The 25,636-nt window shown below is 39.3% G+C and overlaps 1 protein-coding gene across 1 annotated transcript; it reads left to right on the top strand.

Moving 5' to 3' along the window:
- The first annotated feature begins 1,548 nt into the window (after positions 1 to 1,548).
- acot9.1 (acyl-CoA thioesterase 9, tandem duplicate 1) lies at positions 1,549 to 24,969 on the top strand. Its single transcript, XM_083935872.1, has 16 exons — positions 1,549 to 1,705; positions 3,826 to 3,920; positions 5,067 to 5,093; positions 5,932 to 5,977; positions 12,301 to 12,471; positions 12,577 to 12,614; positions 13,459 to 13,542; positions 15,384 to 15,487; positions 16,039 to 16,112; positions 17,302 to 17,369; positions 17,463 to 17,574; positions 18,254 to 18,344; positions 22,202 to 22,287; positions 22,384 to 22,471; positions 22,547 to 22,697; positions 24,493 to 24,969. The coding sequence occupies exons 1-16, from the start codon at positions 1,692 to 1,694 to the stop codon at positions 24,546 to 24,548; spliced, it is 1,305 nt and encodes a 434-aa protein (XP_083791998.1). The 5' UTR covers positions 1,549 to 1,691; the 3' UTR covers positions 24,549 to 24,969.
- The last annotated feature ends 667 nt before the right edge of the window (positions 24,970 to 25,636 follow it).

Genomic DNA, 25,636 nt, shown 5'->3' with positions numbered 1-25,636 from the left:
TCTAGTAGTAATGTACTTAAGTACAAATTTGAAGTATTTGTACTTTTCTTTTCTTATCCTGCCCCATTATACTTCTACTCCTCTACATTTCAGACAGAAATTTTACTTGTTTTACTCCCCTAAATTTATCTGACAGCTTGAGTTACTTTACAAATGATTTTCTTTTTGCATAAAAATATAAGAGTTTATAAACTATGCTGTGTTTTTGTAAAGTAAACTCGCTAAAATTTTATACGAGTACAGCCGAAATGATCAGTAAATTAATCAATTGACGGAACATTAATTTAGTTTTTGGGGTGTTTTTTATTTTGCATTGTATTCACTTGTATTAATACTTTTTAGTGAATGTTCCTTTACTTAAGCATGAATGTATTCACCACTTAAATATTGCAGCTAGTAAAAGTGGGGCTAGTAGCTTAACCTAATATACATAACAACGTATTAATTTATTTGTATTATGTATAAATAATCTGAATCAACAAAGTAATTAATGGTTTTTAATAAATCTAGTGGAGTAGAAGTATAAAGTAGCATAACATTGAAATACTCAGGTGCAAGTACCTACCTGAGTAAATGTACTTAGTTGCATTCCTCAACTCAAATTTAAATTAAAGTGTTGCATATTTACTGGACTTGAATTGTAAAAATGTTAGCAGCAAAATCAGTAGGAAACAAAATAAGTTTTTATGTTCTGATGAAAATTTAAGCACATATCATAGCTACAGTGTAAATATAATTACATTGCATATTATTATTTTACCAGTTAGCTTCCTTGTTTGTTACTAAACAGAGGGTTAGGAGATATTGTAATTCAATACAAAACATATGGACATTAAATGAACTGAAGCACTCTAACCTTATGGATGTGATATTTGCAGAAAAGGCAAATACGTTTCATAACATTGTCAGTAGAAAGGGAGCATGTATTACAGTTCAGAAACGTATCTTTTTTATTTCTTAGAAATGTTAATCTTGTGTTAAAGCTAAGATAAGTGGTGATTAATATATTATAAATGATAAATAAATATGCTGAAATGAATTAATATATTTGTATAATATATTATAAATGATATATAAATGCTGAAACTATTCTCTAATATTTTGATGAAGTAAAGATACGTGGTTATTAATATACCATAAATTATAAATAAATATGCTGAAATAAATGTATATCTTTTTATAAAGTGGTGATTAATATTACTACTAATTATGGAGAATTGGTGGGGTAAAATAAGTAATATTTCTTCCAACTCCTTTCGAAATATATGGATTTATTTTTATTTTTATTTATTTTTGCTTAAATTATTTTTGTATGTTTTTTATTTTTGTCTGCCTGTATAGGTAACATCATTTTGCTTTATTATTGTTATTATTATTCATATTGTTGTTTTAATTAATAATAAACAAATAAACATTTTGATCAATCAATCTAACAAACAAAAAAAGGAGTCAGGTCAGGGTAAGGGCCTGACAGGCCTCACTCAGGGTGATAAAGTCCATGGACCAATGAACGTAACGTCTTGCGTCATCGTGTAGTGGGCACGGCCGAACACCAACAAGGAAGCCTTTCCTGTGGTCCTGTCTTCACCGCAGCGCCCTGAAGAGGAAATCTAGGATTTTCCTCCTTTTTCACCAGCTTTATTATTATTTATAACACGTGAACTTTTAACGGAGCCACCCGGGATACCGCAATGCTCTCACCGGGGTGAGTGTGTTTAAAAACGTGGTTCAAACGTGTGTTACGGCCAACCGTTAGCATATAACACCAGCTAATTGACGCTAGGAATGCTAAGCAGAATCTAAACAGGGCTTGACATTAACACCCGCCCACCAAAATGCGGGTGACTTTCAGCCGTGGCGGGTTACACAGTTGCCCCTACTAGCCACTTTATGTATGGTCTGGTCTTAGGTTTTGAGATGCACCTGCATGTGATTGCTGCTTAGATATACTGTACATAGAGTAATTGTTAAGGCTGTCAATCCATTAAAATAGTAGCATAGCATAGCTAGTAACTTTTGAAAAACACTCGCCGGTGAGCAAAAAAGTTAGTGTCAAGCCGTGCTTGTAAACTACAGTGACCGTTATTTGTTTGTGTGTACAGTTGTTTTGTGGCTTCTTGGCAATTAAATTAAGCAATGTGCTCCACCTGAGAGTAGAGGACCAGGCCCAAACAGGGTGGGGAGTCTTTGTGTACATAAAGGGTGTGTCCTTGTGACTCATGTTCAGACAACCATTATAAACAAAACGGCAACTATTTTACTGTGGAGAAATGTACTTTTCAAAAGTTACTATTACAGGTCAAACTAATTCATATACTTGGGTTATATCATTTATATAATCATGCATAGATAGATGCTGTATTATGGAGGACTAAACATGACTCAATAAATATATGAACAGAGGAATAAATAGATAAATGCATGAATGAATGGGACCTCCAATCTCATTGATATATGGACACAGAAATACAGAAATGTAGGTGAATAGCATTTATTTATGCATTTATTTATTCTTTTGTTTATTTATTTATGTATTATTCAATTAGTTGTTTATGTATTTATTTGTTTGTTTATGCATTTATTTATTTTAGCATTTGTTGATTTATTCCTGTATTTATTTATGCCTTTATTTATTGAGATTTAAGTCATGTTTAGTCCTCCATACAAGTACAACAAAACTTAGTTTGGAGGAAACCTGAGATGCCATAATAAAACCGGAAGAAAAAGCACACAATACAGAAACACTATGAGTACCATAATATCTACAGAAAATGTAAAGATATAAAAAGTATAAAAATATAATATGATATAGCCTAGCAAGGGAAATACTGCACTGAAGGATTAATTGCACCACCACTGTAGGATATTATACAGACACATAAAATGAGAGCATGGTGTGTTGTGGGTAATACTGCATTAAAAAATGCAACAGTAAAAATATAAATATATACAAATTCTGTATTAACCATATACCAATACTTTAGATTAAATTCTGTACACCAGGCCAGACTGATATGGGATTTGTCCGATTGATGCAGATTTCTGAGGAGTTAAAAAAAAAATCACAGATTACTGATTTGGCAGCTGATAAAGTGTCATTTTGATCTGAAATGATAATAGACCTATGTCGATTGTGCACCGATATGACAATGCAAATGTACTAAATAATAGTAAATAAAGAATAAATTATAACAAAAATAAACAGCTCATAAACATGTTCAGTTACTGACCATTTAAATAAAGATTAAATAAAATAAATATCTATATGACATTATTTCAAAATCACCCCAAGAATCTTTTTCTGCATTATATGTTCAATAAAAAAGATTTTTATTGGAAAACATACAGATGAGATGGCTCTCTTACGTACATATATATATATCCAGCCAACCTAGATTGATTGTTTCGTTAACATGTTTACATTAACCTGGTGGTAGTTTTTTGATAACCAATTTTTTTTTTAAGTAATTAACAAAGAAACACTGTCCAAATTCTCTCATTGCAGCTTCTTGAGTTATAGCTAGATTTAACTGCACCCAGGTAATCAAAGAAGGGGCCCCAGATCCACTTAATAAAAGGGGTTTATTCTTAAAGGATGTGAAAAAGGCTTAAATGGAACAAGTTGGAGCAGAAGCAAAGTATTTGGTAACACCACAAGTTTTCCACCATGCAGCCAACTGTGAGAGTCTGTCCACTCAGCTGTAGGCTGTTGGAACAGAAGGATGAAAGACCGACATTATAATTAGAAGATGATCTCACTGGACTCCGGCCTTAAAGGTCATCTAAGAGTTTATTTGTTGTTGTTTTTCTCCTGTCCTCCTGCAGGTTCCTGCTACTGCGGTCGGCCGCGTCCTTGGCGACGAGGTCGTTCTGCACGGGGGGCATGTTGAAGTCAGGCAAGGCGCCAGACATGGCTGAAGGTAAGACAGTACCTGTGCTTCCTGTTTGTCTTGACTGTCCCCAAATGCCCAAATTTGCCAGCGTCAACAAATGCCCCACATCCCAAGTGTTTGTGGACTTTCAGATAGAGATGCAACAGCAACAAAACCCCGGATCTATCCCATCCTTTCACTCAGTCATGGCGGGTCACAGCTGTCTCTGGCCTCATGTTACCTCACATAAAAATACTGCAATGAGTTCCACACAGTAAATCGACAGATTTGAAATCCAGTGAAATGAACTCCCTGCTGCAGAGTCACAGGCTGAAAACACTAGAACATGCCTCATTTCTGAAAACAAACCCTCTGAGCACTAAATTCTGTGGCATTGAACACTTTCAGTTGTTTGTCTTGATGGCTGACTCCTGCAGCTCTCGCTCCTTTTGAGGTGTAAACTCTTCGGATAAAACGTCAAATTAAATTTAAATATGTCTGTGTGTCCTCCACATATCTCAAGAACCTTTCATCTGATCTATTTCACGTTTTGCAGGTATAATTCTGAGGACCAAAGAACGTGCGTGATCAAACATGGTGCAATTTGGCCAGATGGTGGCGCTATAACGTGTCTCAGAAACAAATTGCACCATTTCGAATTGTGTCCAAATCAGTTCTTTGGCTACTTCTCCTACATATTTAAAGCAATCATCTCCATCTATTATAGAACATCTCTGGACGGAGCTGTGAAAAGTGACTTTTTTCAGATTTTTGATGTTGCCCTCAAAGTTTACTCAAGTGCTTATATTACTGAACATGTCATATCTCATGAACACTATGGGATATTGGAACCACATTGAGTGGACATGTATAGATGTGATGTCTGAGTGGGCTTGAGAAATTTGATGTGATTTGGCCAACAGGTGGCGCTTTAGAAGCATCATCTAATTAAAAAAAGGAAGGTCTGTCTGTTCGTGCATGCATGCATGTATGAATGTCCTACACAAGTCTCAAAAATGTTCATCCAGTCAACATCACACTTGATGTCAACATCACCGCAGGCCGAGCAATCATTGCAACCGAATGGTTCCTGCACCTGTGTATGTAACATGGTGACATATTAAATGTTTGTGTGAAACCCCTGTGCGTCCAGCCTCATCCTGCACCTTTTAAATAATTTGTGTTTCTCCACAGGAAATCTACTTTTACACGTGTCTAACGGTGTGTGTTGGTAAACCAAGACAAATCCTATCTAATCATATACCCACCTGTAGGGATTCTCTTCTAATTAGCTCTTAATGGCACGTTAACAAAATTCCTTCTGCATGTTTCTGCTCTGACAAACTGCACTTTCTTTTTTTTACCTGCAGCACACCTGGTTTCATGTCCTGCAGTCTGTTCCTCTGCACCTGTTCTGCCTTTGTTAGGTTTGGATTTAACAAACTAAACCTTCTCCTGCAGCAGTGGCCTCGCTTAACCATCTTGTTCTTCTTGTTCTTCCCTCTGTTGCACTGAGCTTCAGTATTTTGTTCCAGCTGGTTCCCACATAATATTTGACTGCTTCTATCCGCTGTGTTGTTTCATATTGTCTCGAAAAACTGCAGCCTTCAGGCAGGAATTACAGATTTTGTGTTGACCAACAACGTAGTTAGTGAACCCAGAGTTTATTAGAAGAGTGATTTAAAGTCTTACTGTCTAAAAACTGTCTCGGTGGCTTATTTGATGTATGTAAGAAGACCACGGGATGATTTTACACTAGAATTTCACTTTAAAGCACATAATCATGAACCAGAAGACATTTAGTTACACACGCACACACACATCCTATCAACTTAAACCCTGAAGGCTCCAGCTGTGAAAACAAAAGTGTTGTTGTTTGTTACAGAGATAGTATGAAACATGTAGCCTTGAACTCCTGGTGCTTACACTGCAGAACACACACACACACACACACACACACACACACACACACACACACACACACACACACACACACACACACACACACACACACACACACACACTAGATCTGATTGGTGTTCTGTGTTTTTTTTTTCAGTGAGAAACAGGCTGAGAGAAATCGTGGGAGCTTCCACTAACTGGAGGTACTGAACCATCAGAAAACATCATACTATTTCTGCTGTTTTGCTTCATTTAGTCACAAAAGTCCTTTGTTATTGTGTCTAATAATAACTCAAACTATGTCATCTGTTCATTATCATTTTTCCAACATAATCCTAACTTTGAGGCAGCGGTGGAAAATAACTTAAATATGCAAGTACTGCATTTGAGTACACTTTTAATATACTTACATTTTCATTATTATTTGTTTGTCACAGCGCCGGTCTGCTGCCTATAAGAACTATTTCTGATCAACCATATCAATTCCATGCTTAAAATAACATACTGGTTAAAGCCCTGGCCATTTCAAGACAACATGATATACTTCCGGGTTAAATCCCACCCACTTCCGGGTTAGGCTCCGCCCAGAGTACGGATACAGATCACTCATATGGTAAACGGCTACAGATACAGATCATAGACTGTATAAAAAATGGACCAAAAAAGGGCATTGATATCACATTCTGGGGAGGGAGCTATGTCCCTCTGGGTGAGGTTTACAGAATTAGCCACATTAGCTCAAATTAGCTCCACCGTCCACAGTCCTAGATAAACAGGAGTGGGAGTCCAACACCAGCCATGATATGAAATAAAGTTTGGAAAAAGAAAAAAAAGACCTGCTCGTCGAGTGCAGGCAGCCAGCATTTATAATCTATGATCTAAACTGATATTCAACACAGTACCATGCCCATAGACTGTAAAACACCGACCTTCACTGCCAGAATCCTCCTGGTGCTCCAGATTAGCATCTAGTGTATGTGCCATAGATAGCAGGCTGTACTGCAAGTTATGGTGCAAGTGCGGCCATTTAATTAGCATAACAAAGCTAACGGTGGGTTCCTAAACCATGTGTTTGTACAGTTGATCGAAGAGCAAGCCCTCTGGTCACTTATGGAATCGCCACCACAGGAATGACCGTAGTCCAGGTCGGGATTACGGAGTTAGCATGCTAATGATGCTAATCCTGACAACTAGCCTCAGAGGAGAAGTGACTGTCCATCCGTACTGTGCCCCGTGCTTTAGGGTACTTGTCCCCCCCCTCCCTCTCCCCCCGTGGCCCAGGCCTGTTTGTACTCACAATACCTGGGCCTTGGTGCAAATGTTTCTTGCCTGCCTATACGTCATCATAATGGATAATGGATAATGGAAAGCAGCACAGAAAACATGGTAACGTTTTTGGCTTTGTGGTTTTTTCGGACTCATTGTGATGCGGCAACCCTGTTTAGTCAACGTTGCAAGGTCCGTCCTTCTTTTTTCTATGTCCGAACAGGCGCACATAAAATGACCTCAGAACCGCTGTAGGCCTCGTGCTCATACACGTGCGCATGTTTGTGCTCGTACCTGTGCAAACTTGCTTTACAAAAGCCCACCTCTCCCAAACGGGTTGTGACCGGCAAGCGTACTGCTCCTAGGCGCGGTACGTTTGCCCTCATACTGGTCAAACGAACTAGTCTTTAGCCATGAAACATGCTTGGGCACGGTACGAATGGACAGTGAGTGCGCCCTAAGTGTTGTCATGGAGATATGACTTAAACGTACTGACTAGCATTTTTTTTGTCCCAGGCCTTTAATAGATTTAATTATGCTGTGAAAACGGCCTGTTTAACATGGGGGTCAATGAGAATCTGCTCTATTGTGCAAACTACTCCTACTGGACACTCAGAGAACTTTAGTTTTGAATCAACCAGGAAGTCGCTGGGGATGTGATGGGGGCTTGGTACAGATACAGATAATGCTGTACTCACTCATCCCTACTACACATTTATTTAATGGGCTTTCACTGTTTTATTACTATTTATATATCCATGTTTATATTTCTTTTTCTCCCTTTTTTAATTATTGAATAATTATTTTACTGCCCCCACCGTTCTCCCCTCCTCAGCCAGAGCCATCTGGATGCTTTCTCTGCAGCCTCAGTGTTGCTCTTCATGGCTCTCCTCCGGTTTGCGCCTGTTATGCCTAGTATGCCATAGGCGGTGCTCAGGGAGTGTCTGGCAAATCCCCAACCGCCCACCTCGACTGGCATAAATTTGGTCCTCCAACTGTTCAGCCAGCATTCCTCCACCAGCTCCTGGTATCTTTCTCTTTTCCTCTCCTGTTCCTCCTCCATCCTTTCCTACCATGGAATTGTCAGCTCCAAAAAGACCAGCTGTTTTGTAGCCTCAGAGACCAGGATGATGTCCGGTCTCAGCTTGGACTGGGTGATGTGTGATGGATTTTTCAGTTGCCTCTCCAGATCAACTATCATCGCCCACTCTCCGGCCGTGGAGAGCAAACCAGCAGTGCAGTTCTTAGATATCCTCTCCGAGTGCCCCCTGTCTTGGAACATTGGGGCACGCAGGTGTTTCTATCTTGCCCCAGGTGCACTGGTTAGATGGGCTTGGGAGGACATCATAGATCCCTTGGACTAAGAACTTAATCCTCTGGGGGTTCCACTGCCAGATGTCTTTCCAGGTGATGCGCAGCTCTATTGCCTGCTCCCACGTCATCCAAGCACTTTGCTGCTTTATGGCCACTGCTCTGCTGGTTTGCCCTTCCTCAACTGAAGCTCGCACCTCCTCCTGCACAAGCCTCTGTCTCTCCCTCCCACTGGCAGACTCGTACCTGGTTGATGTTAGGCTCCCAAGTCCAGCTCTGCCTTGCGTCACTGTACTGAGGATGGCCTTGTGCTTCAGACCAGTTTCAGCTCACTGGACTGCCTCTGCTGCCCTCCACTTCCTTCCTGTCCTCACCAAAATTCCTGCTCCGGACACTTTGGCCATCTGCGAAGATAGCTGCTCACTCTTTGCTCAAACCCTTCAACCACCGTCATAGGAACCTTGTAGATGAGTAAAGGCCAGAGGATTCTGGGTAGGATTCCATGCCTTGAATCTTCTGGGGAGTCCTGACTTGACCACTGTCCTCAGCCAGCCCTCCAGGTCAGCACTGGTTGCCTTGATGGAGTCTCTGTCATTCAGTCTGCAGTTAAAGACCTTCCCGAGGCTCTTTACAGGCTTCTCAGTGACTGAGGGGATCAGATGTTCTCCGATCCTGAAGCGGAATTTGTCTGTGACCTCCCCCTCCTTCAGAACCAAGGACCTGGACTTTGCAGGCTTGAAGCTCATGCATGCCCATGCCACGATCTTTTCCAACGCTTGGAGGATCCACCCAGCTCCTGGAAACGCTGTTCCTTAAAGTTGAAGTCTGATTCCTTAAAGTTGAAGTCTGATGTTGGCTCTGGTGGTGTTTACAGTGCGTCACATGGGCCTTGAGGTGGTTGTTAATCTCCTCCTTCGAGCAAGTGAGGCGGCTAGCCCTCCTTTGGCCAAGGAGCTGCTTGGTCAACTTGAAGGGATTGGCCAGGAAAGCTGCCCTCTTCCTGGCTCTCTCATTCCGCCCCCTCCTGTGCCCTCCGCAGGGTCAAGAGTTGTTTCCTTAGGATTGCTCTCAGGTCTGCTAGGCCAGCCCTCTCGACTTCCCCAGCCTCCTTATACTGCCTCTTCAGCAGCCTAAGCTCTCCCCTGAGACACTGGATCCTCCTTGCTCTGTGGCATAGAGCATATGCCGATGGTGCGGGCTTGGGTGCCATGTTTCTGGATAGCTCAGCTGCGATGTTCATTATGTTGGTGGTCATTGTTTTCAACCGACGATCTACATCCCCCTTGGCTGTCACTTCCAGAATTCGATCCACATCCTCATCAAACTGCTTTCACTCTTTCCTCTTTGTGGACTGGGGCCACAGGATCCTTGGTTGGACTGAGGGAGCGCAGCTAGATGTTACAGGAGCTTGCTGTCTTTGGGGGTCCTGCGGGATGTTGAGAGCTTCTAGAGGAAGACTTTGGGTGGTAGGTGATCTGCTGGCAGTAGGCTCTTGTGACACAAATAGGCTCTGGGCACTGTAGGTTGCCTCTGGGCCTGGCTCCTCCTGCGTCTGACCAGAAGTGTCATCATTGCCCCTGTCAAGCATTTCATCCTGCCATGATGTATCTTTAAGCCCCTCTCATTCTTACAGGTCTTTCCACAGATGCACTGTATTGCCATAGTCGTTATTCCGTTGTCCTGAGTCATCATTCTTGGGTCCGCCCCCCCCCCCCCCCCCCCCCTCGGGCACCCCTGGGGGTATCTTTTCACAGCTGTAGGAACATGCATTACTTGTGTATGTGATAGAAAAACATTTGAATCCTTGAAGGAAAATAACAGTAAAATCTTTAACAATATAAAAAATGTGAATTATCGAGTAATTAATAGATAGTTGTTTTATTTTAATCGATCGCTGATCCATTTTTAATGGAATTCCATTAGTAGGCGACAACCTTGGTTCTTGTTAACTTCCTGTCAGCTGATGTCATTGACATTCACTGCAACAAGAATCAAACTTGGGCACATTTAGAATGTTTTTGTTTAAATCTTTCAAAAGGTCTATACGTAACATAAAATGCTATCTTCCTTATGATATAAAGAAAAAATGCAAGTCATATTCCAATATTTTAGTAGCATATCAAACATTCTGAATAGAAAATTTAAATATTAAGAAGACTACTAAGGGCTACACGGTGGTGTAGTGGTTAGCACTGTCGCCTCACAGCAAGAAGGTTACAGGTTCGTATCCCGACCTCGGCCTTTCTGTGCGGAGTTTGCATGTTCTCCCCGTGTCTGCGTGGGTTTTCTCCGGGTTCTCCGGTTTCCTCCCACAGTCCAAAGACATGCACGTGTTAGGTTAATTGATGAGTCTAAAATTGCCCGTAGGTGTGAATGGTTGTACGTCTCTATGTGCCCTGTGATAGACTGGCATCCTGTCCAGGGTGTACCCCACCTCACGCCCGATGTCAGCTGGAATCGGCTCCAGCACCCCCACGACCCCGACCCCGGGATAAGCGGTTGAAGATGAAAAAAAAAAAAAAGAAGACTACTAAACATGAAAATAAATTGGGCATTCTCTCATCTGCGACAAATTCGAAACATTAATAGCAGCAGCATAAAAAAATCAGTCCTGAATAGAAGAATACAATCAGGGCTCCAGACTAACTTTTTTCACTTGGAGCACCTAACAGAAATGTTAGGCACATACAGTAAATCAATAATAGATGCAGAAATTGTTTCAAATTCAGTGTCACATTTTTATTGTGCTTTTTTGAAGATTCAAGATGGAAGGTAAACGGACAGCACCATCACTGTCATGACAGTACAATATTAAAAAAATAGCCCATATATTCAGAGTAAAACAAGATTTTAACACTAAACTTTAACAGTAAAATTTAAGTATTTTCTTTACAGGGGGTATTTTAGCAGAGAGCTGTGGTGGTGCTGCAGGTGCCTTTGCATAGTTCTTGTGTTAGCCGCGATGTAGCCTACGGTTCTCACCAAGGTAAAGTAACCCCCCAACCCAGTCCACTGCGGGGGGCCTTGCTGTCTAAAAGGGCCCTGTTTGCGCCTGTCAACATACGGCACTGCTCCACACAGAGCGAGACAGGAAGCGGTGTGATGACCGTCCGTGGATTGACTCACACGAGTTTTTCCTGCTTTTTATTTGTTTTAAACATATGAACCGTATCTACACTGACTGATCAGATCAGTCTGTATATGTGTTTTAAACATATGAACCGTATCTATACTGACTGATCAGATCAGTCTGTATATGTGTTTTAAACATATGAACCGTATCTACACTGACTGATCAGATCATTCTGTATATGTGTTTTAAACATATGAACCGTATCTACACTGACTGATCAGATCAGTCTGTATATGTGTTTTAAACATATGAACCGTATCTACACTGTCTGATCAGATCAGTCTGTTTATGGGTTTTAAACATATTAACCGTATCTACACTGTGTGTGTGTGTGTGTGTGTGTGTGTGTGTGTGTGTGTGTGTGTGTGTGTGTGTGTGTGTGTGTGTGTGTGTGTGTGTGTGTGTGTGTGTGTGTGTGTGTGTGTGTGTGTGTGTGTGTGTGTGTGTGTGTGTGTGTGTGTGTGTGTGTGTGTGTGTGTGTGTGTGTGTGTGTGTGTGTGTGTGTGTGTGTGTGTGTGTGTGTGTGTGTGTGTGTGTGTGTGTGTGTGTGTGTGTGTGTGTGTGTGTGTGTGTGTGTGTGTGTAGTACATCTGGCATCAAACGCGCCCTCACGTGGACTGGCGGGGAATTACGGGTTCAAAACGCAATTAATTGCAATTGATTTACTTGAATCGAGTAATTTCTTATAGACGATGTATCTTTAAGATTTATTTCATGCATAATGATAAACAGTTAGAGAAAATAAAAATTATGTAGTTCAATTTAAAGAAGAATATATAAAATCTGTATCAACATGTGAAATAATCTTGTGTGCAGTGACCACCAGCAGGCGATGGCGGAGCGTCTTTCGCTGTCGTCCATGTTGGCAAAGTCTCAAAACGACCTTCCAGCCAAGACGATGAAGGACAGCTACCTGGAGGTGCACCTGCCTCTGGGCTCCGAGCCACAGCTGCGAGAGAAATATCTGACCTTCCACAACAGCGTCAGGTACACACACACACACACACACACACACACACACACACACACACACACACACACACACACACACACACACACGCCAGCTCACCTCTAACATCTGTCTCTATTCAGGTTCGGTAGAATCCTGGAGGACCTGGACAGTTTAGCAGGTATCTCTATAATGATTTCTGTTATAACTGGACAGGAAGTTGAACTCATCGAAACACTCACCAGGGTTCTTACAGGTGCAGGAAATCCTTGAAAACACTTGAATTTTAGTGTTTTCAAGGTTTGAAAAGTGCTTGGATTCTGAATAAAGTGCTTGAAAACAGCTTGAAATGTAATAATAATAATAATACATTTTATTTGTATAGAGCTTTTCAAGGTACTCAAACACACTTTACATAATACAATAAAAAAACACCACATTAGAAACAAGTAAGCTACAACAATTTAAAGCAATAAAATGGCTAAAAAACAGGCACATTTAAAAACAAGTGAAACTGAAAAACTAAAATGAAATAGTGGATTATTGGAGGTTCAAGGCATTTCTGAAGAGATGGGTTTTGATAAGTGATTTGAATTATGTTTATGTATATGATATAAAACAGAAAGAGAAAATAAGACCTGTATATTTGAGGGACTGAAAACAACATTGACAGTGACATTTTGTCATGAAAACTCCCTTTTGCTGATTCTCAGATGATGAGAATAGTTGGTGATTATATTTCTGTGGAAAGTTTCCTTTCATTTGTCTTCCTTCTGTAGAAAGCTGTCTCTTAACATCATGTTGGTTGTTTATAGGACAATAGCATCTCATTTAATGTGATGAACAAGTGCAATAATAAGTTTACTGAATACTGAGGATTGTTCTGGATACAAATATGGAGTTTACCACAGCTGGAAGGGGCTGGGAAAGCATGAAAATGCACCTTGAAATGCTTGAAAGGTGCTTGAATTTCACTTTGGAGACAGTGCAGGACTAACAAACGTTCTCCTCGTCTCTCTCTTCAGTCCTCATCTCTTACTCTCACACCTATAATCCGGCACTGAACAGGTCTCCTCTATCCATCGTCACCGCCCTGGTGGATAAGATTGGTGAGAGTGTCTCATGTTTACGGTTTGTTTCGTTTGTAACTAACGTGCTTGTTGTGAACGCACTTTTATATGTTTCAGGTTTGAGTCGTGGATGTTGTCATTTTAAGATATGTCGTTCCACACTGTAGGTACTTTAGGATTAAATGGATCAAAAGTGTGACTATCAAATTAAATATTTGAAAAAGACAATTCAATTCAATAAATTTGAAAGAAGAGCATTTCAATTTAGGATGGTGATTGGGAAGGCTCCTTATAACTTATGATAAGTAGAATTCGGAGAACACTTTTCATCGGGAGAGACTGAGATTCTAGATTCTGAATTCAGAGGAGATACGTTTGATAAAACATGGGACCCAGTACTGAATTGACTAAAAATGTGAGCTCATACTCATACACTGGCTATTGTTGAAAGGCGATCTTGTAAAAATCTAACCACCTATTTATTTAACTTTTGGTTATTATACAGTATATACAGTATGTATATATTTACTGTATATATGTTTGTATAAACTGTGTATATATGTTTGTATATACTGTGTATATATATTTGTGTGTGTGTATACCGTATACATTTTTTTTTCTGTTACCATGCGTCTTGTTGTAATGCATGATGTGCTGTGTTCCAAGTACCATTTACCATTTTAGTGACAGACAGTATATCAGCAACCCGTCGGGACTGTAACTACTATTGCTGTGGTCCAGAAATAAACTCCGGCCAGTCCAGCTGGCAACATATAAACTCATGGTTATCCAGATAACATGACAGTGGCTCGTCTGTGGTCAACAGCCTCCCGCGGTCATCAGGTCTCCTCTGTGCGGGCGGATGTTATGAAGCCTCAGCAGCTTAGCGTTGCTCTGTAGGCGTGGCACAGGAGGCCTCCAGCGTTAGCAGCAATTGTCCTGTATATTTGCATTTACCTCGAGGGAGCCTATCTTCTGAGCCAGGTCGGACACTGTGGCGTGGTTCAGCTTTGCTTCGATTGTTGAAATGGAGGCTTTGAGATCGGCGGAGAGGTGATGCTCCAAGAGATTAGTAATAGCCGCCAATGCTAAACTTCCCGCCTTCCTTCTCTGCAGGGCTAGCCTTCACCCCCTAGTCTTTTACAGTCTGTCTTGTCGCATCCATCGACATATTTCGGTGGTGTATCCATCAAACGAGACATATATTACTATTGTTGTGACTTTCGGGGTCTTGAAACGTGAAATTATTCAAAGTTGCGGGAGCAAGACCCCCTGTCTACTCCATCTCAGCCAAACTGGAAGTAGTTTTTTTACTTTTTTTTTTTTAGATATATATACTTGTATATATTTATATATATATTAAATTTAATTTTACCAATTAAATAAAATAATTTTGAATTCTATACATGTTTTTTTATTGTTGTCTTTACTTTTTAAATAATCTAATAATTAATTATAATTATTTATGTATTATTACATATCTGTTCTGTTTTAAATTGGTATTTATTTAATAATGAATGATTATCAATCTATTATCTATTTATATATATTTATCTATATATTGTTTAATTTCAACAATTTAAAATTAATTATTTTTAATTTATTATTTCTTTAAAATAATTAAATAATTACTTATTATAAATCTATTATTTATATATATATTTTCATTTTTAATTTATTATTTTGTCATTAATATTATAGTCTTTACATGTTTTTTATTTTTCTCTTTACTTTTAAAATAATTTAATAATTTATTATATATTATATTATTTCTGTTTTAAATGTGTATTTAATTACAATAATTAATTAATTCATAAATAATTAATTTAATTTCAAATTTCATTACAATTCTATACAAGTTGTTTTTTTTTGTCTGACAGACATGAGGCAGCACATCGTTTATCCTGACTGCGACATCAAGTTCACTGGTCATGTGACGTGGGTGGGAAAGACCTCAATTGAAGCCAAGATGCACATGTCACAGGTACACACAAACACACACACACACACACACAGACACACACACACACACACACACAAAACATACATGTGTGTTTAGCTTATTTATTCAGACAAATAAAAGAAAGTGCAGTTATTTACTCATACGTAGACACATTACATTATGGAACGTTATTATTTGGGTTTTAAGCTTCTTCTCCCTGTTTTTCTGGCATTATGATTTATGTGCAGGTCCTGACATAGCAGGGAAACTCACTCCAACATTTGCTAATAGATTCCATTATGGTTTAGGTTTAGATTAATATTTCATTTCTGCAGTTTTTTTTCTGCAGCTGGGATGGAAAAAACATGCAAGACTCATAGCATTTTCCAGGAAGGTTTCATTATGAACCTGACTATATTTTACTAAAGCAACAATAAGGCAATGTTTATTTGTGTTGTATTAATAAGTAATGGTAAATTTTGTGGTTTAAAATAGCATGTGTATCATTGATGATTATTGACAGCTGCAAATATAAAGTTTCATATAAGCACCTGAATGAATCTCATGATTTAATAATAATCTCTTGATCTCAGTTCCATGATGGAGCTTATTCTCCGGTTCTGGATGCAACATTCGTCATGGTGGCCCGGGATCCAGAAAACAAGAGGTATGACCCTTTTCACTAAGTCTCAGTTTCATTTAGTGACAAGTGAGACGCAATGTTTCATGTTCGCAAAGGTTTTTTTTAACTTTTATTTAACCAGTTGAGATTAAGCAGCATCAATACAAACATAGTGACAGAAAACACAAAAAGAGAAAACATTAATGGAACTAAAGAAAACTCCAAGAGTCAGTTCTATAACCTTGCGGATTTAAAAATACTGTCAAAATGACATAATTCATTTTAATTTATTATTTTATTTGTAATTATTAAATACTAAACATGTTTATTTATTTTTCTGTTATATATATTTATAATTTCATTTTTTTTAAATGTTATTTAATTGTTTATATATATATATTTAATTAAATTTCAACAATTAAAATGAAATCATTTTTTTCTTCCTATTATATTCTATACATGTTTATTTATTTTTCTGTTATATATATATGTATTCATAATAATTAATTGAATATGAATTTATATAAGATATATATTTAAAATGAGTGAATGATAAAAACATGACATCTTCATGAATCTAAAAACTGTTCATTCTGAATTTATAGTGACATTTTTTGGCTGAAGTTTTATCACAAATATAAATGTTGGCGTAATGTTTTCAGTTAATTTAATGTGCCAAACTCATCTTTGTGCCAGGCACGGCCTATTACAGTGGAAGGTGCTTCGTAGAGCCCATTTCACCAACCAAATTGGCTAAGATATACCCTAGTCACAGTGATGCTTGTAACCGCTCGTGGCCTTTACCACCCTGCTCATCAGACATAACATTCTCTTTAAATGGGAACCCTTTTCTCCACGACCCACAATAGTTGGATACGTGAAATTTTACAATGTCTCCGGTTGGAGAGGTTAAGGTTTTCACAGAGGGGATCTTTGACAGCAATTCCACAAAACCTGGGACCCACTGCTGGCTTTTACTAGTAATAGCTTTACTGTTACTCCTGATGATCTTGAGGACAGGATCTCTTTTCTCCTTTTCTTTTTCCTGAATTACCTGATTTATTTTTGTTTTTGTTCCTGTTACTTCACTTTGATGCAGATGCATTGACACACTGTATAACTGTTATACCTTTTTTGCTTTGATCATCATCTGAATTTGTGGGGGCAAAAAAATGTAATGTGCCAAACTCTTTCCTTTTAATTAGTAAAGGAATTAACTTCTTCTTTATTTCAGGGCAGCGTTTGTAAATCCTCTGAGTCCAGGAGGTCCAGAGGAGGAGAAACTTTTCCAGGAAGGAGAAGGTACGAGATCCTGATTCAACTGGTGAAGAAAAGATAATGCTCTAACATTCTATCACAGAGTGTGTGTGTGTGTGTGTGTCTACGTGTTTTCAGCTAATAAATCTCGTCGCGTGGATCTGAGCACTGCGTCACTGCTGAAGGTAGCGCCCACAGACGAGGAGAGGAGGATCGTACACAGTCTGTTCCTCAACACGCTGGACACAAAGTACGACTGAGACGCTGTGAAATTAAACGCTCCTTAATCAAAAGTTCAAAGTTTGGTGAGGTGTTTGACACACTAGGGAAGAAAATCGAAAGTCATTTTTAAATTTGCAACGATATTTAACTTTCAGTCACCTCAGTAGAGACACCATGTAATTATTATTTTGAATACAATCCAAGGATGTGGGAGTTTGAGGGGTGGGCTCAGGCTATTGTACACATAAAGTTGTTCTGTTGTTCTTAGGCAGTCTGAATAGGGCTCTACACGATTTAAAAAAAAAAATCCATATCAGACGAGGAACTGAAGCTGTGAAAAAACTTAATTTTACCTCACTAAACACAAGAGTTTCTGCTCTACTGCTGCCTTGATCTCTTAGTTTGTTTATATTATTGTTTTAAAGGGTTAGGAACTAACAAAACTAGCAAACTATCTCACAGATGTAGGCAGCAGCGGATCAGAAACTCCTGTGTTTCTGTGATGTTAAATCACTGGTTTTGTCAAAGGAGTCTGGTGGCTTTGAAGAGAGCTAAAAACAGCTTCAGTTCCCCTTCGTTAAGAGCTGTCTGACAGCAAAGTAAAGCGGTGAAATGATTCTAAATATAGCGGCATGTAGTGCAGTGCCTCACACAACCCCACTTTAAAAAAATGTAATATATTTTTGTGTTGTCTTCTTCTCCTACAGGACGGTCAGTTTCAGTGGCAGACTCCTGCCTCCAAACTCTGTGTGGATGGAAGATGCCAAACTGAAAGGTCTGGAGATCTGCCACCCTCAGGTGAGAGGAGGGAACAGCTGGAATATACCTGTATACAGTATATGTTATTGTCCCATACATTGTATTTACTTCAATGGTGTTTTATGTTTGGTTTGATGAAAAAACGTCAGTCTGTTCTTTAGTCTAGGTCTGGGGAAAATAGACCCCATGGTCTTTTTCAGCACGAAAATCCATCAATAAGCCATAAAGACAGTTTTTTTTTCATTGATCAACCATGTATAGAGAATGCCCGGTGAGACGTTAACAGCCCCAAGCGGCTAATACTGATTAGCTGGGGGCGGTGCGCTAAACACATCCAAAACAGCATTTTTTAACCACTAATATGATCAAAATAACACCAAACCTCTGCAGTAGCATGATTGGAGTCCCTACACAGAAAACAAAGCACCAACAACATAGTTTATCAAAAAAGACTGTTTTACAAGTCTGGGTTGTTGACCGGTCATCCATACAAGTGGATTACCGAATGATTGAAATCTGTTGACTCATTTCAGTTCCTATGTGTGAGTGGTCAATCTTGCCGTCTAGTAATGCTTGGACACTTAGGCGACCCACTGACCTAAGTGACTTTTTTTTACTGTCTTTTTTAATAAACTTTTTAATAAAGTATTGGTGTTTTTTTGATCATATTAGTGGTTAAAAAATGCAGTTTTGGATGCATTCAGCGCACCGCCCCGAGCTAATCATTGTTAGGGTCTCTCCGAGCACTCTCTATACATGGTTGATCAACCAAAAAAAACGGCTCCATGGCTTATTGATGGATTTTCATGCCCAAAAAGACCATGGGGTCCATTTTCACCAGACCTAAACTTTAAATCTTTTAGTTTCATGTCCATCCATATTTCAAAGTTATCCTCAAAGCAATTTCAGTCAAAAAACAACTGGACTGGTTGTTTGTCTAGGAAGACGTTTCACCTCTCATCCAAGAGGCTTCATCAGTTCATGTACGCATCTGACCAGGCTGCGACTGGTCCAACTAACTGGTGTGGAGATCCAGGTATTTAACCTCTCACAAGGCCGATGATGTAACTGAAAACCCTTTGTGCTCCAAGTGCCCACGCCCGTCGTTAGAGTGACAGTCGGTGGTGGGCAGTTGGTTTCGACGTCGTTAGTGCTCTATTGAGTCTGAACGACAGTCGTTGGGGTCACCCGGGCCATGTGTGAACAGTTGTCCTTTGAGGTTAGATTGTTGAATCTCCTGGGAAGGGATGAAAGAGCGGCATTGTAAATTGGAGATAAGTGGTGTCTCAGACCCCCTCCTCTGTTTAGCGATGGTTTCTCCACTTTTACATAGATGGCTTCTTTTACTCCTCTTTCAAACCATCTGTCCTCTCTGTCCAAGATTTGGACATTGCTGTCATCAAAGGAGTGGGCTTTCTCCTTGAGGTGTAAGTGGACAGCAGAGTCCAGGCCTGAGGAGTTAGCTCTCCTGTGTTGGGCCATGCGTTTATGCAGTGGTTGTTTTGTTTCTCCAATGTAAAGATCTTTGCATTCCTCGTTGCATTGGACAGCATAAACCAGGTTGCTTTTGTGGTGGTGTGGTGTTCTGTCCTTCGGATGTACTAGTCTCTGTCTGAGTGTGTTACCGGGTTTGAAATACACAGGGATGCAGTGTTTGTTGAAAATCCTCCTGAGTTTCTCCGATACCCCAGCCACATATGGGATGACTATGTTGTTTCTCCTGTTATCTTTTTCTTTCTCAACCACTTTGGTTTTCTTTCTTGAGGCAGCTGCCGTTTTAACAAAGGTCCAGCTGGGGTAGCCACAAGTTGTGAGGGCGCCTCTCAGGTGCTTGCGTTCTTCCCCTTGAGCCTGTGAGCTAGTGGGTACGTTATCAGCTCTGTGCTGCAGTGTTCTGATAACGCCAAGCTTGTGTTCCAAAGGGTGGTGAGAGTCGAAAAGTAGATATTGATCCGTGTGAGTGGGTTTTCTGTATACCCCTATGTGGAGGCTCCTGTCATTCTCCATATGGACGTCACAGTCCAAGAAGGGCAAGCTGTTGTCTTTAACTTCCTCTCTGGTGAACTTGATGTTTCTGTCCACTGAGTTGATATGTTCAGTAAAAGTTTGCACCTCTTTGGATTTGATCTTAACCCATGTGTCGTCCACATATCTGAACCAATGGCTTGACTCCATGGACTTTGTGAACAAAGTCCGAGACCTAAAAATGGATCCAGATGAAACCATGGTGTCCTACGATGTGACTTCCTTGTTCACCTGTATTCCAACCATGGAGGCCTTGGCCACGGTAAGAGAGCGGCTCACACAGGACATTTCCTTACAAAACCGAACAAATCTCAAACCAGACCACATTTGCCAACTTCTGGATTTGTGCCTGAATACCACATATTTCCAGTTTAATGGCATTTTTTACAGACAGAAACACGGCTGTGCCATGGGTTCACCAGTATCCCCTATTGTGGCAAATCTGTACATGGAGGAGGTAGAGGGCAAGGCGTTGAACTCCTTTAAAGGAGTAACCCCAAGCCATTGGTTCAGATATGTGGACGACACATGGGTTAAGATCAAATCCAAAGAGGTGCAAACTTTTACTGAACATATCAACTCAGTGGACAGAAACATCAAGTTCACCAGAGAGGAAGTTAAAGACAACAGCTTGCCCTTCTTGGACTGTGACGTCCATATGGAGAATGACAGGAGCCTCCACATAGGGGTATACAGAAAACCCACTCACACGGATCAATATCTACTTTTCGACTCTCACCACCCTTTGGAACACAAGCTTGGCGTTATCAGAACACTGCAGCACAGAGCTGATAACGTACCCACTAGCTCACAGGCTCAAGGGGAAGAACGCAAGCACCTGAGAGGCGCCCTCACAACTTGTGGCTACCCCAGCTGGACCTTTGTTAAAACGGCAGCTGCCTCCAGAAAGAAAACCAAAGTGGTTGAGAAAGAAAAAGATAACAGGAGAAACAACATAGTCATCCCATATGTGGCTGGGGTATCGGAGAAACTCAGGAGGATTTTCAACAAACACTGCATCCCTGTGTATTTCAAACCCGGTAACACACTCAGACAGAGACTAGTACATCCGAAGGACAGAACACCACACCACCACAAAAGCAACCTGGTTTATGCTGTCCAATGCAACGAGGAATGCAAAGATCTTTACATTGGAGAAACAAAACAACCACTGCATAAACGCATGGCCCAACACAGGAGAGCTAACTCCTCAGGCCTGGACTCTGCTGTCCACTTACACCTCAAGGAGAAAGCCCACTCCTTTGATGACAGCAATGTCCAAATCTTGGACAGAGAGGACAGATGGTTTGAAAGAGGAGTAAAAGAAGCCATCTATGTAAAAGTGGAGAAACCATCGCTAAACAGAGGAGGGGGTCTGAGACACCACTTATCTCCAATTTACAATGCCGCTCTTTCATCCCTTCCCAGGAGATTCAACAATCTAACCTCAAAGGACAACTGTTCACACATGGCCCGGGTGACCCCAACGACTGTCGTTCAGACTCAATAGAGCACTAACGACGTCGAAACCAACTGCCCACCACCGACTGTCACTCTAACGACGGGCGTGGGCACTTGGAGCACAAAGGGTTTTCAGTTACATCATCGGCCTTGTGAGAGGTTAAATACCTGGATCTCCACACCAGTTAGTTGGACCAGTCGCAGCCTGGTCAGATGCGTACATGAACTGATGAAGCCTCTTGGATGAGAGGTGAAACGTCTTCCTAGACAAACAACCAGTCCAGTTGTTTTTTGACTGAAATTGCTTTGAGGATAACGATGACCTGGACGAATGAGAACATTCACAGGCATATTTCAAAGTGTTTATATCTGCTCCTCTGTGTGTGTTTGTGTGTGTGTGTGTTGACCAGGAGAGGAACATCTTCAACAGGATATTTGGAGGTTTTCTGATGAGGAAAGCGTACGAGCTGGGCTGGGCCAACGCCTCCTCCTTCGGGTGAGAGCTTTTAAAGAGGAGAAGGTGCATCATGTTTCAAAGCAGAACGTTGCTTTTTTAATCTGTTAGATGTTAAAGTGTGTGTTGTCTTCCCAGAGGATGTCGACCCAGTCTGGTGGCTGTTGACGATATCCTCTTCCAGAAACCCGTGGACATTGGCTCCCTGCTCATGCTCTCCTCACAGGTTTGAGACTCAATTTTAAATTTTGCATTTTTAGCTCTCCATGGAGTCATGCAATCACAAATTCTGTGTTTTCAGGTGTGTTTCACGCAGGGGAAGCACATCCAGGTCCGAGTTCACAGCGAGGTGTTCGACCCGTTGACGCGTCAGCACAACACCACCAATGTGTTTCACTTCACCTTTGTTTCTGACCGCGACGTCCCCAACGTCATCCCAAAGACATACGGAGGTGAGTGCACAATCTTGCTGCACACACACAGGAGGAAGAAATATTCAGCATACAGTATGTACAATTTATTTCAGTTTTTAAATTTTCTGCAGCCTTATACCTCTACTCCTCTACATCAGAGGCAAATATTGCATTTTCACTCCACTACATTCATCTTAAAGCTTAAGATATTTTTCTATATTGAACTGCATTATGGCAACGTTTACGTCATTTGGACGATGCTTTACATTTTGCACTAAAGTTCTAAATAAAAGTGAGAAAATACTTTAAACTTGTCTAGTATTAAATTCATACAAGAGTCTACAAAAGAGTATGTAGCTATTATATTACCAGAAAACATGTTATATCCTGATATACCTGTATATCTGTGGAGGTAAATCTGTCATCGGATTTTGAAATTAAAAAGCCATTGAAGTTCTAGCACTGAATATTTATGCATTGAAAATATGTATCTGAATGTTTTGACTCTTAACGCTTTATTTTTCAGTGTTCATAAATTTAAGGTATAAGCATTCACAGTAAAAAAATCAATTGCAGTTTTATACACTGAATTTGGCCTGTTTAATTTTATAATGTTGAATTTCTTAACATTGAATTTTTTAACTTTGAATTTCTAACATTTAATTAAATTGAAATTTTCACGTCAAAATTTTTAACCTTGAATTCTTTAGCCTTGAATTTACGAACATTGATAAATAAAGAGTTCAATTCAGAGTCAAAACAGTCAGATACATATTTACAATGCATAAATATTTAGTGCTAGAAATTCAATGGCTTTTTAATGTCAAAATCCGATGACACAGATTTACTTTCATACATATCGCTATCATATATGAAATTAACTATATAGATATATGTATTAAAGATAAACTTTAAAGTAAGCAGCTGCAACATTAAACTGATGAACACATGAATGCATCCCTAATTATAATCCAGTAGTACATAATCATAACAATATACATTATCCTGCATGATAACTGCTTTTACTTAAGAGTATGTTTTCATGCTATCTTTTATTGATGTTTCAACATCTATTAACATGTAAAACCCCAAAGATAAACACAAGAACCTAAAAAGACAATAATAAGGAAAAGAAAATGTTTTTGTTCAGTAGTTTATCTGTTCTCTCCGTCGTCTTTGTCGCTGTTTTGGGTCCATTTCTCCTACTTTTCTTCCATCTGTGCTTCTTGCAATCCCCTTTTCCATCATACTTTTAAAAAATTGTTTCCTTTTTAAGCAGTGACAAATCAAATGATAATTACCAGCACTGTGTACATCTGACATCAAAACGAAAGTTACATGAAAATGTTATGAAAGAGATATTCTAAACATGGACAAAAAAGGCATAAGCAGGTAAATAAGCACAGAAAAATAAAATAAATAAATAACCAATGACATACACTTATACGTGTATATAGAAAACCTAAATAAATAAATAAAATAAAGATAAGTAAATGGATAGAGAAAAAATATACATATAGACATGTATCAATAATAATAAAAAAAGGGAAAATAAATCGTATTGACAATATGCTTAATGCAAAAATCAATATGCTTCTCTCAATCTCACACAATGTGTCTGTTTTTGAACGCAGAACTTTTACCTGTAACTGAGTAATGCTGTTTTTAGTCAAAATGGGGCTGCAGCTGTTCAGATGGAGAATAAACAATCTTAACTGTCTTTTCAATGAATAAAAACAGGAGCAGTAAACAGTTGTAGTAGCAGAACAGAAGGAAATGTACATAAAATAGATGAAATTTAGATTACAGCTGTTTTTCTTTCTCTGTGTGACAGAGTCGATGCTTTACCTGGATGGGAAGAGACACTTTAATCAGACCGTGGAGCAGTGAACGCAACATCTCTGCCACCTGGTAAAAAAAAGCGTGCGCGTGCGTGCGTGCGTGTGTCACCCAGCATGGTGACCGTGTTTGATTCCTGTTACACTGCAACACAGATGTTTTTTTTATTCATTTAAAATGTTATTTGCTCTTTGTCTCACAGTTGTAACCATGGTTACAGCGATCAGTTCCCATGCCTTTGACACCCAGTCAGCGTTTACAGTTTCCTGGCCTTTTTTTTGTAACCTCACATATTTCTGTTTCTTTTGATTTCTTACATTTTTATTTTCCACTGTCGCTTATACGCACAAAACTTACTTTTTATATGTTAATGGCACGCTCTATTCTGATTGGTTAGAGGGAGAAAGACGCCTTTTTTCTGGCCTTAAGTCGTGTATTTACTCAAATGCAATAAATTAATTATTTATCCCGACTTCACGGTCGTCCTTGTGTCTTTCAGTTCTTTATGTTTGATACAGTGATCACTGATGGGCAAATTTTATTATGAAACTTTGAGAGCTTTTGTCAGATTTAAGGAAATGACCCCCTGGTGATGTAATAGTAATGTCACCAGGGATATTTATCTCATCTTTGGTTTAAAATGTACAACAGAAAGACGTGAAAAGTCTCTCATGACTGTAGCCAAACCACACTGATCAGCCAATGAGAACCAAGAAAGACTGTGACATCATCAAAATAAAGGTATATTTATTGCCCATGAATCTATTTATTATATATGTTTTTTTAAACAAAATATATCCTTATTTATTCATGTATTATTCATAATTTTTTTTTCTTCTGTGTGACATTTGGGCCCTGAACATATGGTATTAAATTAAAAATAAAGGCAATAATGAATAATGAATCTATTTCCTATCTATTATATTTGCGAAGCTTCTCCGCTGTGGGACTAAAGGATAAAAGATTATTTGATTTAAATATAGTTATAGTTAGTTGATTTTATCTGTATTTTTTGACAGTTGTGTTTATAGTTCTTTTGTAATATACTAAAAGAAATTAATGTGAAAATAAATTGATATGACAAAAATATATTTATTGCCCATTAATCTATTTATTATATTTACCTCGACCCGACCCCG

The sequence above is a fragment of the Echiichthys vipera genome (genome assembly GCF_963691815.1).
Source record: "Echiichthys vipera genome assembly, chromosome: 21".
In the NCBI taxonomy this organism is placed as follows: Eukaryota; Metazoa; Chordata; class Actinopteri; order Perciformes; family Trachinidae; genus Echiichthys; species Echiichthys vipera.
Note: the sequence above shows the minus strand (reverse complement) of the source record. Positions and strands in the feature narration are given on the sequence as shown.

Excerpts from the sequence above, each read along its gene's own strand:
- acot9.1 (XM_083935872.1), top strand. Across the intron at positions 5,978-12,300 it reads GGAGCTTCCACTAACTGGAG|TGACCACCAGCAGGCGATGG; the intron begins GTACTGAACCAT and ends TCTTGTGTGCAG. Across the intron at positions 22,288-22,383 it reads GCCAACGCCTCCTCCTTCGG|AGGATGTCGACCCAGTCTGG; the intron begins GTGAGAGCTTTT and ends TTGTCTTCCCAG.